At 43.7% G+C, this 16,737-nt stretch overlaps 1 protein-coding gene across 4 annotated transcripts; it reads right to left on the reverse strand.

Moving 5' to 3' along the window:
* Positions 1-363: 363 nt before the first annotated feature.
* LOC148027210 (transmembrane family 220 helix protein) lies at positions 364-14,933 on the reverse strand. Of its 4 annotated transcripts, XR_015692944.1 has the most exons (5): positions 14,685-14,933; positions 14,293-14,595; positions 13,781-13,875; positions 2,276-2,328; positions 1,395-1,801 (listed from the first exon to the last, which is right to left on the reverse strand). XR_015692944.1 is itself a non-coding variant. In XM_087691751.1 (4 exons), the coding sequence occupies exons 1-3, from the start codon at positions 14,764-14,766 to the stop codon at positions 13,811-13,813; spliced, it is 450 nt and encodes a 149-aa protein (XP_087547877.1). In that variant the 5' UTR covers positions 14,767-14,933; the 3' UTR covers positions 364-707; positions 13,781-13,810. The 4 variants fall into 4 exon arrangements, 3 of the variants coding, with proteins under 3 accessions (XP_087547877.1, XP_087547878.1, XP_087547876.1); XM_087691751.1 differs by lacking the exons at positions 1,395-1,801; positions 2,276-2,328 and adding an exon at positions 364-707; XM_087691752.1 differs by lacking the exon at positions 2,276-2,328 and having other exon boundaries at positions 1,399-1,801.
* Positions 14,934-16,737: the final 1,804 nt, after the last annotated feature.

Below are 16,737 nucleotides of genomic sequence, written 5' to 3' on the forward strand. Positions count from 1 at the left end.
GTCTCCAACTGTGATTACTTCTTTTTCTTCTCCCTTATTCTTATAACCTCTTGCACTCCACAAGCTTTTTTGCAAAAAACAAATGCAAAAGGCACAAACAAGAACACCCAATCCAAAAAGCAAAAGCAACTTCAAAATCCAACACTACTTCCAAGAAAAAGCAAGAACCATGTTGTTGAGTAACTCCCATACTCTTTTAAACCCCTTGCTTTCTGTTCTTTCTCGATTGCAAGGAACTTCAAAGCTTTAATTTTATTTCTAAGTTTTGAAATATTATTATATCTCACAAAAAATTTGATACAACCACAAGTAAAATACCAACACATATGAACAAATCAATTGCCTCTCGATCCTTCGTTTTATGCTAATTCATGTTGGGTTTCAAAGTACAAGCTCCTATTCCATCATATAGCATAGAGTATGCACTTAGTTGCTTAATTTTGTGGGTCTCAGCAACGAAACCAAAATGTTACCGCTCTCATGAGTTAGACCGAAAGGCTTATAAACTGCTTATTGATTCAACCATTTCAAACAATGTGGCTATAACTACCTCTCACGTAACCATTGCAACTCTCCAAACTAATGTAGTGAACTCACCGATTTACTGTCTTGTTGTACTAGTCTATCCATGGAAAGCTCATCGATGGCTCCATAATCCTTGTAATCTTCCATAAGTGAGCTCCACCTCCTTTGCTTGAATCACCGCACTAGCTCCAAGAAGAAGAAGAAGAAGCAAGAGCTTCTCCAATCAATCCCTCACTCTAGCTCACACACACACACACACACACACACACACACACACACACACTCTCTCTCTCTCTCTCTCTCTCTCTCTCTCTCTCTCTCTCTCTCTCTCTCTCTCGCAATAAACAAGGAGAACTCACAAGATTGTATACCACAACAATGAGCTTATCCATTCATTTTTCAGTTTTTATACATGGTCTCAATTTTTGGGTACCTTCATTCTGCATTTACTTAGACTAGCTTTATCTCACTAGCATATACCATTCATATACTTGTTCATGGATCAGCTTGGCCGAGATTAATTGTTACAATTTGCACAAGAGCGAGTCGATGCTCTTGTACATAAATAATTCCAAGTAATTTTCTAATTTCAAAAATTGAAAGCTGTATTTTTGTTGTGTTTTTCTTGTGTCTCTACAAATTTTCAATTTTTCTTCTACCTTCTATACGTTCCTTCGCTGCACCTTCGAAGATATGGACACAATTATGAGTACTTTATACATTAGATATGATAGTCATGTACATCTAATCATTGTCGTTCATATCGATGACATGTTGCCCACATATTATAATGAGATACATATTGTTGATTTTAAGGTTAATTTCAAAATTTTTGTCACATTTAGGCCTATTATGTCACAGTTTGGATTATCAATTCAAGAAATGTGATGAAGGTATTGCTTTGTGTTAAACAAAGTATATTGAGACATTATTGCAGAGATTTTGTGCTAAAAATTGTAAGTTTATTGTTACTCGATAGATTTGAAACATATCTTTCACTACTTGAGTGGTACTCAATATACTGGGCTACTTTATCCCAAGGAGAGAGAATTATTTTCAAATCTACCTTAGTTTTTAAGATTTTGATTGGGTTGGTTGTTGTGACACTCGTGTATCCACAATGTGACACATCATGGCTGAGAAATTAGTAACTTAGCTTGGGTACTACTTTTTACAAAGCTAAGTACAAGGAAGCTTTCACATATATGGTTAATTGTGTTTTGTACAAGGGCATTTTGATAGATTTCGGTATTGGAGAGCCAATTACCACCACCATCTACATCAAGAGTCAAACCTCATTAGCAATTGCATGGAATTTAGTATTACATGCACATATATTAAGGTGCATTACTATTATGATATGAAGCGACTCTATGTAGAAAAGATTAGCTTAGCCTATGTACCAATGTAGGATAACCTTGTATATTGGTACACAAAAGGCCTTGCCAAGACTAAGTTTGAAATATTTCGCAAAGCTTTGGTCTTACCCCCCTTATGGATTGGTTGTAGTTTAGTTGTAGTTCAATGGGCTTAGCACTTTCCTATACATGAGTGCCAATATTTGTTCACTGCATCACCCCCAATGGGAGACTTGTTACTATATAGTGATTTATGTGAATAGACTTAGGACTATCGAGGTACTCTTTTCCTTCTCTAATATGTTTTTTCTCCTAGCCTTGTATACATGCCTATTCAATTTTAGTTAATAGTTAGCCTTATATATCCTCTCTATTGATATTAGTCAATACACCTTGTGTTGTGCTCCATTAAGCTTCTTCTTCTGCAAGTCATTTGTGTGCATTCCTGCAACCATAAATTCAATATTTTATACATAAATCTCTTACCACATCCTCCAATATATGGAGCAAACTTTAGGACAAATCTACAAGCACTTGTAAGATATTTCCCACAATACCCACATAAACTATTTGTAGTTGTCATGCATCAACCTTTATTATGCACAAGGTATGCTTCACCATTAGAAGATCAATTCGTATTTAAAATCTTCTAGAGATAGTGGTTTGAATGTTAAGAATCATGCAATACAATAATATTCATCATAAGATGAACCTTGTGGAAGAGATGTCTACTAAGGCAATTCACATAGACCTCATCATTGATAGTGAGGGCTTATTGTTGGTTCTCTAACAACTTAAGGTTCCATATGCTCTATGAGGTTGATTGCCATGACACAATCTTGATAATTGAGGGTGGCTTCATCATTGTGTTGGACTAAAGGCAGTTAATTATGGAGCACAATGTATCTTATTCAAAGATTTGAGCCGCATAAGGCAGCTTATATCGTAGGCTTGATGTTAGTTGATGTTGAGTAGATTTCAAAGAAGATTCACCATCTTTATCGAGTAATATGAGCTGGCCTTTGGGTGTTGATATTAGGTTTAAGGTAATTTGGGACATCAACATGAGCTTGGTTATCTCTTCCTCTGCATGTAGGTGAAGTAAATCAAGTTCTTTTATATCAAGAGATGAAACTTCTTGATTGGATGTATGCTATGCTCCTTTTCCTTGGCTTCCTTACCCAATCCCCCAAAGCTTCTTCAAAGGCCTTATAGTCATTTAATATAGCTCCAAACTATGGTCCATTTGTTGATGGCACCTTGATACCTTCTTGTATTGCTCTTTCTCTCTCTAGTAGTATACTAGATAGATAATTGCACATTTATTGCTTTTTAATTTTATGTGACACTCAAAGTTGACTATAGATTGGTTTGATCTGTCAATTTGGCCTTGAATAGACATTGATATATATCTCTTTCTTTAGTGTGTCTATGATACCATATATGCTTTTATTATATACTAATGGTAATGCAACTTTTATGTCAAACATATGTCAATTGCCAATGGCATCTTGTAGCATAAATCTATAATATTTTAATAAGTAATGCTTATGTAAGCAAAAGCTTGAGGATAATAGCCCTAGATGAGCTTAGAGAAAGCATGTTATGTACCATATTCCTAATTTGATGAGAATATGCATAACACATATGTACAAAATAATAAGGTGCTGAAGTGATTTTATACAATCGAAGCTATGATATAACAACGCATCATATAGTTCTAGTCAAGGGTGGCTATTGTAGAGGATACCTCCAATAATAAAACATTGAAGTAGATGCATCAAGTGAACAAACATTTTCATGGCTCTCTTTCTTTTCCACAATCTTATCGATCATGGCCTCTTCTTTCTTGAGCCCCAAGCTTGAGCTTTCAGCCGAATGGACATCTTGAGACTTCTCCTTAGCCCCTTGCTCACCTTCTTTAAGTGGATCCTCTTATGTATTAAGTGCAATCCTTAGCACATTGACTATATCGTTTGCAAATATAACAAGAGTCAAGCGAAAGCACCAAACATGGTATGTAGCACTACTTTAAAGCCGTATTGATCATAGACTGTAAAGTAGTCTAACAGCTTCACATGCTCATCCCAGAGGATGCATGCCTTTCAATTTGACTTAAGATACTTGTGGGATGACATTGTGGACAAAACATATTTGCCGAATGACCTTGTGAGAATAACTACATCATCCTACCAAATTCGAAGAGCCAGGTGGGTAATCCACACAAAGCACTCGCGGTGTAATATTGCTTCTAGAGAAAATGAAGCCCTCCAAGGCAAAGATCGAGTCCGTTTGTAATCAGCTGCACATTCTGACACCCAATCTCTCTTCTCTTCTCTTGTCTTGCTCGCGGCAATGGAGCTTGGAGCGTGGAGCTTGAGGATGGAGCTTGCTTAAAGCTTGCACTTGGATCGTGGAGCTACCGGAGTGTGCGGGAGAGGAGGTAACTCGAACGGCATCAAGGTAAGCTCACTACACCCGTAGATATGGATGGCGCGTCGGCTATGTGAGAGGTAGCCATTAGTGCTCGGCTTGGAACGCTTGAATCAATAAGCGGTCCGTGGGTCTTGGTGGTTGAGTGAAAGCTCCCACATTTTGGTTCCGCAACGCCGGGACCAACGGATTCAAGCCTTGAGCGCTTGCGCGCTTCGAATCAAGCATTGGAGTAGGGTTTTTCCCGAACCGGTGCTTGAGGTAGATAGGTAGGAAGCAAGGGGGTTGAAGATGGTATTCGATCTCCTTGGCAAGTAGGTTTTTTTGCTTTCTGAGATTTATGTTGTGGAATGGAGTAGTATAGGTATTTATTTTGTGATTTGGATGCATTAAGGATAGGAAAAAACAAAGAAAAAGAAGAAAAAAATAGGCAAATAGTAGGGTTTTCTATTGATGTATAACAGGCTAAAACAGGGAAACAGGGGACCAGATTCAAGTTCTGGGTGAGACAGGGATAGGGAACTAGCTGTGAGGTTCTGCAGTGCTAGGAAAGGACCTTAAGAGGCCTGGGAGGCCAGGACACACCTCAGTTCCTTGGTTTTCCTTGTGTGAGAGAGAGAGAGAGAGAGAGAGAGAGAGAGAACTTCTGGTTCACAGGATGAGGAAGCACTGCCCCGATTTCTAGGCATCGGTGATTTGTGCTGCTCCAGGTGAGTCTGGTGTTTTTCAACAAGTGCCTTGATCAGATCTAGAAAGTCTGTGGTGATTGTGTGCACTAGACAGTGAGGAGGGGTCAAACGCGCGGGAATCGCGCCCACCGCCGACGCACTCGGACCAACTCGCAGTGGTCCGATTCCCCAAAATCGGACCACTGCGAGTTCGGGAGTCGGACCGTCCGAGTCCCAGAATCGGACTAGCCCGATCAGACGTGCCATGTGGCACTCGGACCACTCAGACTCGGACCAACCCGTCCGATTTTGAGAATCGGACGCTCGGACCAACCTGTCCGACTCGAACACCCAGAATCGGACCGTCCAGAATCAGACCATCTAGAACCGGACTGTGTGGACCGGTCCAAAATCGGACCACCTTGTCCGATCCGATTCCCAGAATCGGACCACTTTGAAAATCGGACCACTTTTTCGATCCGATTTCCAGAATCGGACGTGAGCAAAATCGGACCACTGGGCCGATCGGACCAACCCAAAATCGAACGTCCGATTCTGATAATCGGACTCCTGAAAATCGAACATTTGAGAATCGAACAGAAAACTGTCAAAATCGGACAAGTATCTAGAACACAAATTTTGACACATCTAAACCCCGAGATTGACCCCAAAGGCTACGTAGAGCTAAAGGCACATCACAGATCCATTACCGGGCTAAAATTTAGAGCACATAGTTCAAAATTTGGCTATAAACGGCCCTCCAAATTGTGCATGGCTTTTACCATAACGGCCCTGCGGTCCGGGGGGGATTGTCCCCCCTCCGGACCCCCGCAGAGGGGGCTCTGCCCCCTCCGCACCTCCCCCAAGTGGGTTGGAGGGAAAACGTGCGCTGTGACAGGTCCTCCAAGTTAGACCCTAGTATAGCAATGGCTCTGCACCAGCATGGAGTCTCACTTTCAAAAGAGCAACCAAAAGCCCATACCCGAACAGAGAGAAACAGAGACCCTAGAACATCAATGGGCCAAACTAGCCATCAAGGGCAAAAAGGCCACGCCATGAGAACACAAAGACATTGTGTTCATACCATGTCTAGTCAGAGCAAAATGCAACTTCAGCAAGCTACAAATGCGAAGATGACTAGACATGACACTCTTGACGAGAGATGTACCTTGAATAGCACTGCACTGACGATCCAAGATAGCAGTGGAGAGTCCACATCTGGTCGTGCAGTCGAGAACTCAAGGGCATTTGTCAGAAGGCTTAAATTTACAAACCAGGACCCGGAAGATGAATACATAGTACCACCTGCTTATCTTAGGGTCAAACTCACCGCGAAAAGAGAGCATACTATTGATGCTCTAATTGATGAAGGAGCAGATTTTAACATCTTGACCTATGAATCATGGACCCTACTAGGCCAACCAGAGCTCACACCGACTAGTGCAACTCTTAGTCCTTATGGGGGACACCCACAAGCACTCATAGGGAAGTGCAAAATCCTTGCAACAATTGAAACAGAAAGCTTGCCTATCCTATTTCATGTTCTTCCAAAAAGTGCTAGCTGCAGGAAAGAAACCCTCCTAGGAAGACCCTTCAAAAGGGCGACCAAATGTGAGGCTGACTATGTAGCACAGAGGATACACCTGACACTACCGGGTGTGAGGATAGTCACCACCTTTAGAAAGGGTGACCTCATCGAACCTCAAGGGAAAGGCAAGGAAGATGCTGACGTAATAGTCAAGCCTACTGACGAGAGCAAGGACTTGTTGGAAAAACTGATATAAGCACAAGTCGAACAACGAGAACCAGTGAGTGAGGCCAGGCCTGAAACAAGAAGGTCAAGAGACAATGCCAAGGACGGGCTTTGGACTTATAAATATCGTAGAAGACCCCAAAAGAAGCCCAAGTCTTATAGACGCAGGCATCGATGGAGGGTTAGCACAACGCCGCGATGGATATCCAAAGCGTTGCTACGTGCTCAAGGGTACTACGCAGGTAACCGATGGATTTGGGTACCAAAATCCCTTGCTAAACCGCCTCTATTAGCTAAAGGCCAGAGTGCATCAAAAGCAATGAAGCACAAGAGGAAATCTAAGAGAAAATCTAGGTCTCGAGGCAAGAAACTAGACATTATTGTTCAAAGGAAAGAACCTCAACCTAGCATGCTAAATAGACAGATGTCATATGTAGCCATTGAGCATGCACAAAAATCATTAGTGCCCAAAGAGCCTTTGATTTTCCAAGGGGAGAACAAGTATCATAGGCACAACATTGCTCAAGGCAAGGCTGATCGCTCAACAAAGCAAATGGCACAATCGTCTAGTAACCTCGAGCAGATCATTCAGCGCGTGCCAAGTCCACCCAAGAGTCCTAGATCTCCTATGCCCTCTTCTCCCAAACAGACACAGGAAGCACCACAGCAGTTGTCAAGGGCGACTGCTCAATTCCAATCTCTATCTCCATCTAAGCTTCCAATCGTCAAAGAGGTGGGACATGATGCCATCTGTAGCTCTCGACCCAAGGATATGCCTGAGCAACCTAATGCGACTAGATCAGCTCATGTTTGATCTATACAAATGAGTTCTCAAAGGCCAACGAAAGACACAACCACTTCTGATCGCCCTAGGGACTTGACACCACAATCCACCAAGGGTAGCCAGCCCACTGAACTAGTTGCTACTACTTCCAATTCGGGATCACAGCAGTCACAGCCCTTGGCTGTGACAATGCCCCATATGGAACGTGTCCTTAGTAGTTTACAAGTGGAGGAGGTGTCGCAACCAAATCCCTCGGCAACTCCAACACTTTCAAAGTGCCTAAAGCCTAGGATGGAGGAGTCAAACGCAAGGAAGTTGGTTGAAAAGCTAGACTCTCCGAAAAGGGCGGCAGTTGTGCCCTCACAATCGGGCAAGGCTATTCAGCAAACCACGGCTATGTCCCATAAGGACACACTAGAGAAGGGAAATGCTGAGGCCCGACCAAGCACATCAACGGTCGATATAGCCCAAGTACCTGAGTTATTGAGAGATGCACCTTCATTGACCAAGAAAAAGAGGAGAAAGTAGAGAAAACAGCAACAGATGCAGGTGGTTGTGGACCCGAAGAACATTGAGACGAAGGGCGCTGGAGAGCTAATGAATAAAGCATCGAGTCCATCCACCAATGAACCCACTGATGTCTCTCCTAATAGCGGTGAAACCCTAGATACATCCGTGTGTTCTGAGAAACCAAAGCAACGGTTGCCATCAACAGTTGCTTGCAACACTCTATCCACTCATAATAGAACTCACATTGATCAATCAAGAGTGGATACAACGCTGTCACAACAGGGTGACAAATCTATACCAGTCACATCCGAGAAGAACCATGACGAAATAACAGCAAAACCTCAGGAGAAAGGTGAGAACCCCAAGAGCATAAGAAATCCTAGCGTTGACCAATCTTGCTCATCTAGGCCTGAGTCCCCAGCCATGCTAAAGCCTAAGGAAACTCTTAGAACTTTGCATGAGATAGCAACCGAGCAAGCCCTCGTTGAACATAGAAGTGTCATAGAATGCTTAACTGAGTTGGAGGCTAAGCTCAAAGTGGTCGCGCGTGTCTACGTCCTCGCGGACATGGGCACGATCCCCAAGGAGCAGCTTGGAGATTACTTGACCTTCCCTCTATCGTGGGAAGAACAAGAACATTTTAATGGGCACTACGACAGGCTCCTGCATGAACATATGCGACTCATCCCTGACGAGGAGGCTAACGAACTGCGCTTAACCGTCACGTTCAATGAAGTGCTCTGCAGACCGAATCTCGTAGACGTAGAGCTACTAAAGCGACTGTCAGCAGACTAGAGTCAATTTGAGCAGCGCTGGTGCGAAAGCCGCATTGTAATGGTCGAACTAGGGGCTTAGATCATGACAGTCTCAGAAGAGCGAGTGGCCAAATGGCGATCCCAAAGGGACCCAACCTATGTGGCACCAACTTTCCTTCGAGTACTCACTGACATTCGGGGTACGGACTTAGCTGGGACTAGGCTTCAGGGCCCTTTGATTGATAAGGTTCTCACTGAGGAGGAGTTACATATTGCCAGTAGACTCGGTCAAGGTTCCATGCTACTCGACGTGGCAAAATATCTATTAGTATTAAGTCAGCTGCCACGAATACTAGATGCGTGTGCCATGCTTCGGTACAACCCCGAGTTCTACACTTGGTTCTTATTCTCGTGATGTGACATGGATTCATAGATATGTATATAAATAAACACTGATTTTTGTGTCACCATGTATAAACAATATCAACACACACAAGCAATGATAGTCAAGCGTAGGGAGAAGAGTCGGGTTGGACAGGCTAAGCTCCTCAGGTCCTCCTCTCATCACACTTTTAAAAGTTGTGTGACCATTCGCACCTCCAAGTGAAGGACATGCAACCCACATTACCGCCATAGGAGGCCTTGACCAACAAACACTGATGTTGTAGACAGGGTGCAGTCCCTTTCTATACACCTTCCCTTTTTTGTCTATCCTTCCGAGGATGTACCCTGTCCCACTCCACGACAACCAGTCCACGCGACTTAGCATAAACTAATATCCGCTAATGATTGGAGGCAACGCGAACATCGACATGGGGACCATTTCCCTACAACAAACACCGCATGCCTCACCCCTCCCCTTCTTGTCATATGCGCTTGATAAACCATACTAAAATCCCTTCCATGCGAATAATTGTATCATGTATCAAGGTCTAACCCTTGGAGTGCGTCTTGCAGGTTTCCTTTTTTAGTGGAACGCATGGAGAATCATGGAGATTTGGCTTGCAAAGACGCTCTTCGCAAGAGACGGGAGCATGTGGCATGCGCCCCTCCACCGGAGCGCTATGTGCCCACTATCAAGAGGTATGCCAAGAAGCGAGGCCCTAAGCGACATTGCCCAGGGCGAAGGCCGAAGAATCCTCGAGCCAAGAAAGTCGAGACTCGAAACCCGCAACAAGCCGCAGCACTAGTGGTACGCACTCCCAGCTCCCGCTCGGGTCCCAGATGCTTAAAGGCAGGAAGGGCAGCTCGGGAAAGAGAAGAATTTAATGAACTATTTAAAGATAATCTGGAGACGGTAGCGGGCCGGGATTACACCATTCATGTCCCGGGCGACATGTTCCTTGCTCACCCCCACGGGAGTCCCACACCAGCAGAGCCCCAATCACCCGACCACCCAGACTCGCCCCGCCTCGTACAAATCGAGTAGCCCATAATGCATAAAGGGCTTATCAAATGATAACTGGCCAGGACTTTTGGTTTTTAAATGGTTAAGTGTTCCCGACTTGTTAAGTGTTGATGTGTTCCTAACTTGTATGAACTTATCATATCTGCGTTTAATATATGCTACGCCTTTAGCAAAAGAAAAAGCTAATCAAGCGCACGTGATAAAATATTTAAGTCAACACCATAGAATTCCGATAAGTGATGTCTCCTTGCATTGCACTGGTTTATTATAGTTGTGGCATATACAATGCATATACTCTCATGAAGCGATAAGTGTGCAGGATAATACAGGTCCTTGTGCGAAAATGTTCAATACCCAATCACTGCAACACCAACCCCACAATGAGCCGCGGCAAAGCCACGCTGCCGAAAACACCCTTGCCAATTGCCCACATTGCATGGCCCAAAACACATTCCTGGGCCACGCCCCCTTCCCGAGTCAAGCTCTATAGTTGGCTCACGGCAGTCGTTACCTTAATTGTACCCACATCGCATGTGCCGCAAGGAGGGTCGCAATATCTCAAGTATATCTCCCCCTTTCGCCAACTACTTCTCTAACAACGAGACTAGGGTACAATCATCATTGTACTATCGAATTTCTGAGCCTTCAAAGCTTGACATTTTCCAACCCATTGAAAGGCTGATAGCCTCAACATATTGTAATGGTTGTACTCAGGCAAATCAAAAGAAAAAAAGAAAAAAAAAAAAAAAAGAAATGACTGGGAAGATAAGAAGCACCCACGATCACAACACAACACCTAAGGGTCCTCAAATTAGGTCCATCTGGTGACCTTGGTCGACCGGCTTCGTCCCTAGTCCCCTAGCCCCTTACAATCACCCACAATTGTTCAGGGCACATCAAGGGCAGGACATACCTGGGGAGCTTGTCTCGCCTAGGGTTAGACCTGTCATCCTGACCTACTTGCACAATTTTCTTTTGCACTCTGCCTTAGTACCATTGCACTCAGTGGTGATAAGCACCGCACGATTGGCCATGAAAGGTACACCGTACTCATCAAGCAAGTCCAATAGTTTTCAACTACTGAAAGTGCGTTGTCCTTGTGTTCCATTATGCTACATTGTGCAGTCACAATGCAAACAATGTCTCATATGCCTTCACGCGTACTCCTCCACATGGATAACTTTGCTTCATCCATGCATTGTTATGAGAAACTAGTCCACGGTCTTCTAACTATGTAATATCTAAGTATGCACGAGCACTCACATAATATCTGCACCAAAGTATATCCACAGTTTGGGTCCTCAAGTGCAAGATAATACTCTAGGCTTGCTTAGAGTTCGACCTGCCTCCCAAACTAATCAAAATATGTCTTGTGCACAATGAGAAGTCTAGCACTATCCCTTAAGGAGAGACCACATGTGAGGTTTTCCAATTGCAGGTATAAGGTGTTGTTCGCTCTTCATCAACGCTCAACTTTGAATGCTTGTCCCTTGCCATTCGACAAGCCCACAAAAATCGTCATGTGCAGAATCCCCAACAAACAAACACTTGTGCTGGCCATCAATGCAACCCCCAACACAGCATAGCCCTACCACCAACTCCAACAACCTTCCACCAGCCCCACCTTGGCCACCAACAGGCCCCCAGGACCTTCTGCCACATCACCACCAACAATCCACGAAAACCACAAGCATCCTTGTCACCCACGTCTTCGGTGCATACCACAGCCTGCTACCTACGACGGTGAGTACCATGGGACTGACACTCGTCTAGGAGGGGGGTAATGTTAACCCCAACACAAAGAAAGCAAAAGGAAGTGGAAAAGACGCAGGGCAAAGGCGGAAAAAAAGTAGCCCGACTGAAAAAAGAAAAGGAGAAAATGCCAAAAGCGCAAGGGCAACCTTAAAAGTCCAAGGCAAAGGCAAAAGGGGAAAGACGCATTTTAAAATAAAAAGGCGCACCCTGGAATCTTGTAAAAGAGCGCCGGGCTCTCACCCATGCAATTTGTAAATGTAGACGGGCGGTGGAAAGGAAACTAGAAAGATAGAAGGACAATGGGAAAAAGGACCAAGGCTACGGCCGGCCATGTAAAAAGGGGAAAAGGGGATGACTGCCCAAAAGGGATTTAGGGTTTTGTATATAAAGTTGAAAAGTGAATGAGAAGCTCATTCTTGTGTGTGGCCAAAAGTAGCTCTCTTCTTCTTCTTCTTCTTCTTGTTCTTGCTTGCTTGAGCTTGTGCTTGAGAGATGGAGTGTGAGAGTGTGAGGGAGTGAGTGTGTGAGGGTGAGGGACCGAGGAGGAGAAGCTCTCCATCTTCTCTTCTCTTCTTCTCTTATCTTCTCTTGTCTTGTCTTGCTCGCGGCAATGGAGCTTGGAGCGTGGAGCTTGAGGATGGAGCTTGCTTGAAGCTTGCACTTGGATCGTGGAGCTACTGGAGTGTGCGGGAGAGGAGGTAACTCGAACGGCATCAAGGTAAGCTCACTACACCCGTAGATACGGATGGCGCGTCGGCTATGTGAGAGGTAGCCATTAATGCTCGGCTTGGAACGCTTGAATCAATAAGCGGTCCGGGGGTCTTGGTGGTTGAGTGAAAGCTCCCGCAACTAAGCAGAGCCATGAAATATCCTTTTAAGGGAAACGTATGTTGTTGTAGGATTGCTTTACCTTGAAAGGTGATTGAAAACCATAGATTTAACTTTCCTTCAGTAGTAGGTGACCTTCCTATGAAATAGAAGAAGATACTTATTCCCGGAAAATGAACATAGCACAACCTAATGAGAGAGAGAGGGAGAGAGAGTATAGCATGCACTTTGAAGAACATCTTTCCTATTGCGGCTGCCTCTGCTCGCTTTCATTCATTGTTTGCGCCTTGATCGCGCTGCATACTCTTCTCCACCTCCGCCAGATCCAACCCATCATCTCGGAATCATTCTTAGTTGCCTGCTTCTTCCCATACTGGTTAGCTTCACCAGCCTCACCACACAGAGGCTCCTTCCCACTTAAGATGCCATGCATGTAGATGCCACATGTCGGGCAAACAAATGATGATATAATGGTCTTAGATGACCTTTAAGTTCACTGCCCCATCCAATGCCACCCATGCCAGTGTTCCATGCTTCCCCAAGGGCCGATGCTATACCTTGGCCACTTACAATCGAGAGGTGTTAACTTGTGGGTTTAAGTCTTACCCACTTTATGTTCCATGCTTCCGCGAGGTCTAAGGAGAAAGACAGAGATTCTTGGGATGCACGAGCAACTTCAGTCCACTTTTGAGAGAGAGAGAGAGAGAGAGAGAGAGAGACTGTGTGTGTGTGAGAGAGATTCCTCAGGATGCAGGTGCAGAGTGGCAGCACCCTAAGATCACAAAGCACCAAGTCCACAACTACTACTTTCTGCAGCAAGACAGCAGAATACAATACATATAAATTCTTGAACAGCCATAGACATGATTCGACTCCGAACAATAGAGCCGTGAGAAGCTTCCATCAGCTCCACTGAGACTCACATCGCGCCTACACCTACTTTGAAATTTGCTGATGGAAAGTTGGGCATGTATATTCACACGTTACCAGTCTTGCTCAGTACCTCGAAGCTGCTTTTGAAGCGGCTCTTCATTCACAGTCGTGGGTAGAAATAAGCAGCACACAGACCGGTGCTAAACACTAGAAAAAACCACATTCCTGCAGGTATTTCAAACACAAGCACAAGAGGTTTTTAGCCAAATTCCTACTACAATTCCCACATTGTTAATCACGATGACATTATGAGCTTTTGCGAGGGAGGGACCGCTCTCCCCTTGTCCCCAGCCGTACTTAGCTAGATATGCGGTCCATTCCTCGCAAAAGCTCATAATGAACACTACGATGGAAACAAGGGGAAAAAAACCATTCTCCCGAGCAAAAGCTCGTGCTCTTGAACGCTACAGGGAAAACAAGGAAAAAAACCCTCTTTCCTGGACAGAAGTGCATGATGTTGAACATATGAGGGGAAGCAAGGGAAAAGAGCCCCTTTTCCCACCCACATATGTGGATAAACCTTAGATCGCCATTGATGGAGGAAAGATTCAAATTACAACAGAAGATGATCTCGGAATTCACCTAGTGATGCAGGAAGCTTGCTGCTGATGTGTGTATGATCTGCCATCAACTCTACCTGCAGTGCCATGCCGATCACAACCAGCAGGCTGCCAAGCTTCTCTCTCACTACCCTTTGCTCCATGTCCAAGGACCAAAGCATGCCTAGTCCATAAGCTTCTCTGGACACTTTAATAAACAAAGCAAGCCCAAATAGTAGAGTCGCAAGGGCAAAGGACCTTGAAGCCTTGGACATGGTGGAGGTGACGGTGTGCACCAGGCTGATCAGGCTGGCGAATGTGTAGAGTGGAAGCCAAAAATACCAGTCTGCAACATGGAAGTATATGCAGATTATTAGTAGCAAAGTGTGTGTGTGTGTGTGTGTGTGAAAGAGAGAGAGAGAGAGAGAGAGAGACCTATGTCGTCGAGTTGCACAGAAGCCGAGTAGCCAAACAGTATGGCCATGAACAGACAGCCGAAAACTTGCAGCTTCTTCATCGCATCAAAACCAACAACACAGAGAGAGAGAGAGAGAGCAGAAGAAAGAGACGAACAGGAGATCTGCAGGACGACAGAGATATATTATGTTGACTCTGGAAGGGTTGACTGGAGTGCTCCTCCTTGTCATAGGCTCCCTAGTCACTCTCTCAGGCACTAGTCTCAAATATATGGTTTCAACTTATAAATGCATTATGCCATACGAACCAGCTGTACCGTCTTTTACACGGTAAGCTTTATCGATGTCACCAGAAAATCGAGGTTTTGTGTGAGGTGAACTATGAGCATTGAGTCGCTGCTGACTGAAAATTCAGGTTTAGTGGCACGTGAACTTTGAATTGTTATATTTGTGATAAAAAATCCCTTGAAATCTTTGGAGAGAAGGATATTTAATTAGAATATGACAAAAAAGCCTTGCAAAACCTAAGAAAAACTTATGGTCATCGTCCATGGTTTTTATATCAACTCCATAAAAATCTTTTCATAGATGTTGAACCTAATATAAATTTTTGAAAGCATGCAAGGTTATGAAGCCACATGTCAGCGTTGCCTTGAGGCCACGCATAAGCTCTTATCTTGTCAATGCGTGGATAGAAAAGTTTAAATCCATAATGAGCCTTTGCCAATAGACAAATGGAGACACTCTTCCCTTTAGGCTTCCCACACAAGCGACTAACTTCAAGGAAGCAATTAGGGTAAAATCATTACTTCACAAGACCATGACCGACCAGTTTGTAGGCAATGTCAATTGAGTAAATAGAACATTTTTCCCTTACAAGTATATTTTCAAGAGTGTACTTTATTATATATTCAAAACTAAGAAATTCTTTAATTCCAAATTTTGTGTTCTTTATGTTGCGTGAGCTCAAAATGTCAAGACAATCTTCAACATGTTTGGTCATGTGGGCTCTATGATCAAGACAAGGCTTCCTTCACAAGAAACACCATCACCACCGACCACCACAAGCCTGCCCCATTAAGGCCTTAAAGGTGTTCATGGCCCATGATATATACATCCCCATGAAGTCTTTCTAGCTTCCTAAGAGAAAAATGAACCCTCACTCAACACCCTTAATAGTAGATGCCCAAGATGGTGGTATTGTTGATGTTGAACTCAATGGACATGGTGAAGGGACAACTCATCAACAAATGTGCAAATTGGGTGGCTATGTAGTTACGTGCAAACCCCCCCCCCCCCCCTCGGTTCAAAAACCTCAACCTCAAAGTTCCCTCATCTTTCCCACCATCTTCGACTAAGGCTACTTCAATGGTTTCCTCTTTGTCACCCTCCAACATGACTACATATTTATTTGATCATTAGATTTTCCTCCGTATACCTTTTTATTTTTTAATCTTTAGAAAGGCTTGAAAGTTTGAAAGATGCCTCAAGAGTGTACCCAAGGTTTGAACTAATGCAGCGATGTACACACCCACATACTCAAACCACTTAAGCTATGACCCTGTTGGCAAAGAATGTATTTTGACAATAAATAAACCGCTAAACTTTATAGTATAAGTACCACTTTTTTTCATGTAATTATAAAGAATTATGAAGCTTGGAGTTCCATAGCAAAATGAAATTACTTGCATTAAAGAATATTTTACAATAGATTACAACAATGAATAGAATTCCAAAAGAAAATACTAGGCTATGGGTAGAGGAGCAAACCGGTATTTATGATCTGGACAAACCCATGTGTAAGTAAGAATTCACAAACCGATTTGCATTACAAGAATTAGCATTCACTCTTGGTTGCCATACCCTTCCACTCATATACCAATTTACCTTTGTAAAGTCTATTTCAAGTAAATTATTGGGCATATGCTATAGCACATTGTGTGCCTCTTTGGTGGTTAGAATTTAGGAGTTGAACCCAATTTCACGAAGCACTTTCCTTGGAAATTTTCCTACATTGTTCCCAATGCGATCCCACTCTATATGGAGATGGCATGATACATGATTAAAGTCAA

This window comes from Lygodium microphyllum, chromosome 13, assembly GCF_053477565.2.
Source record: "Lygodium microphyllum isolate KBCC chromosome 13, Lygodium_microphyllum_v1.1.10, whole genome shotgun sequence".
NCBI lineage: Eukaryota > Viridiplantae > Streptophyta > Polypodiopsida > Schizaeales > Lygodiaceae > Lygodium > Lygodium microphyllum.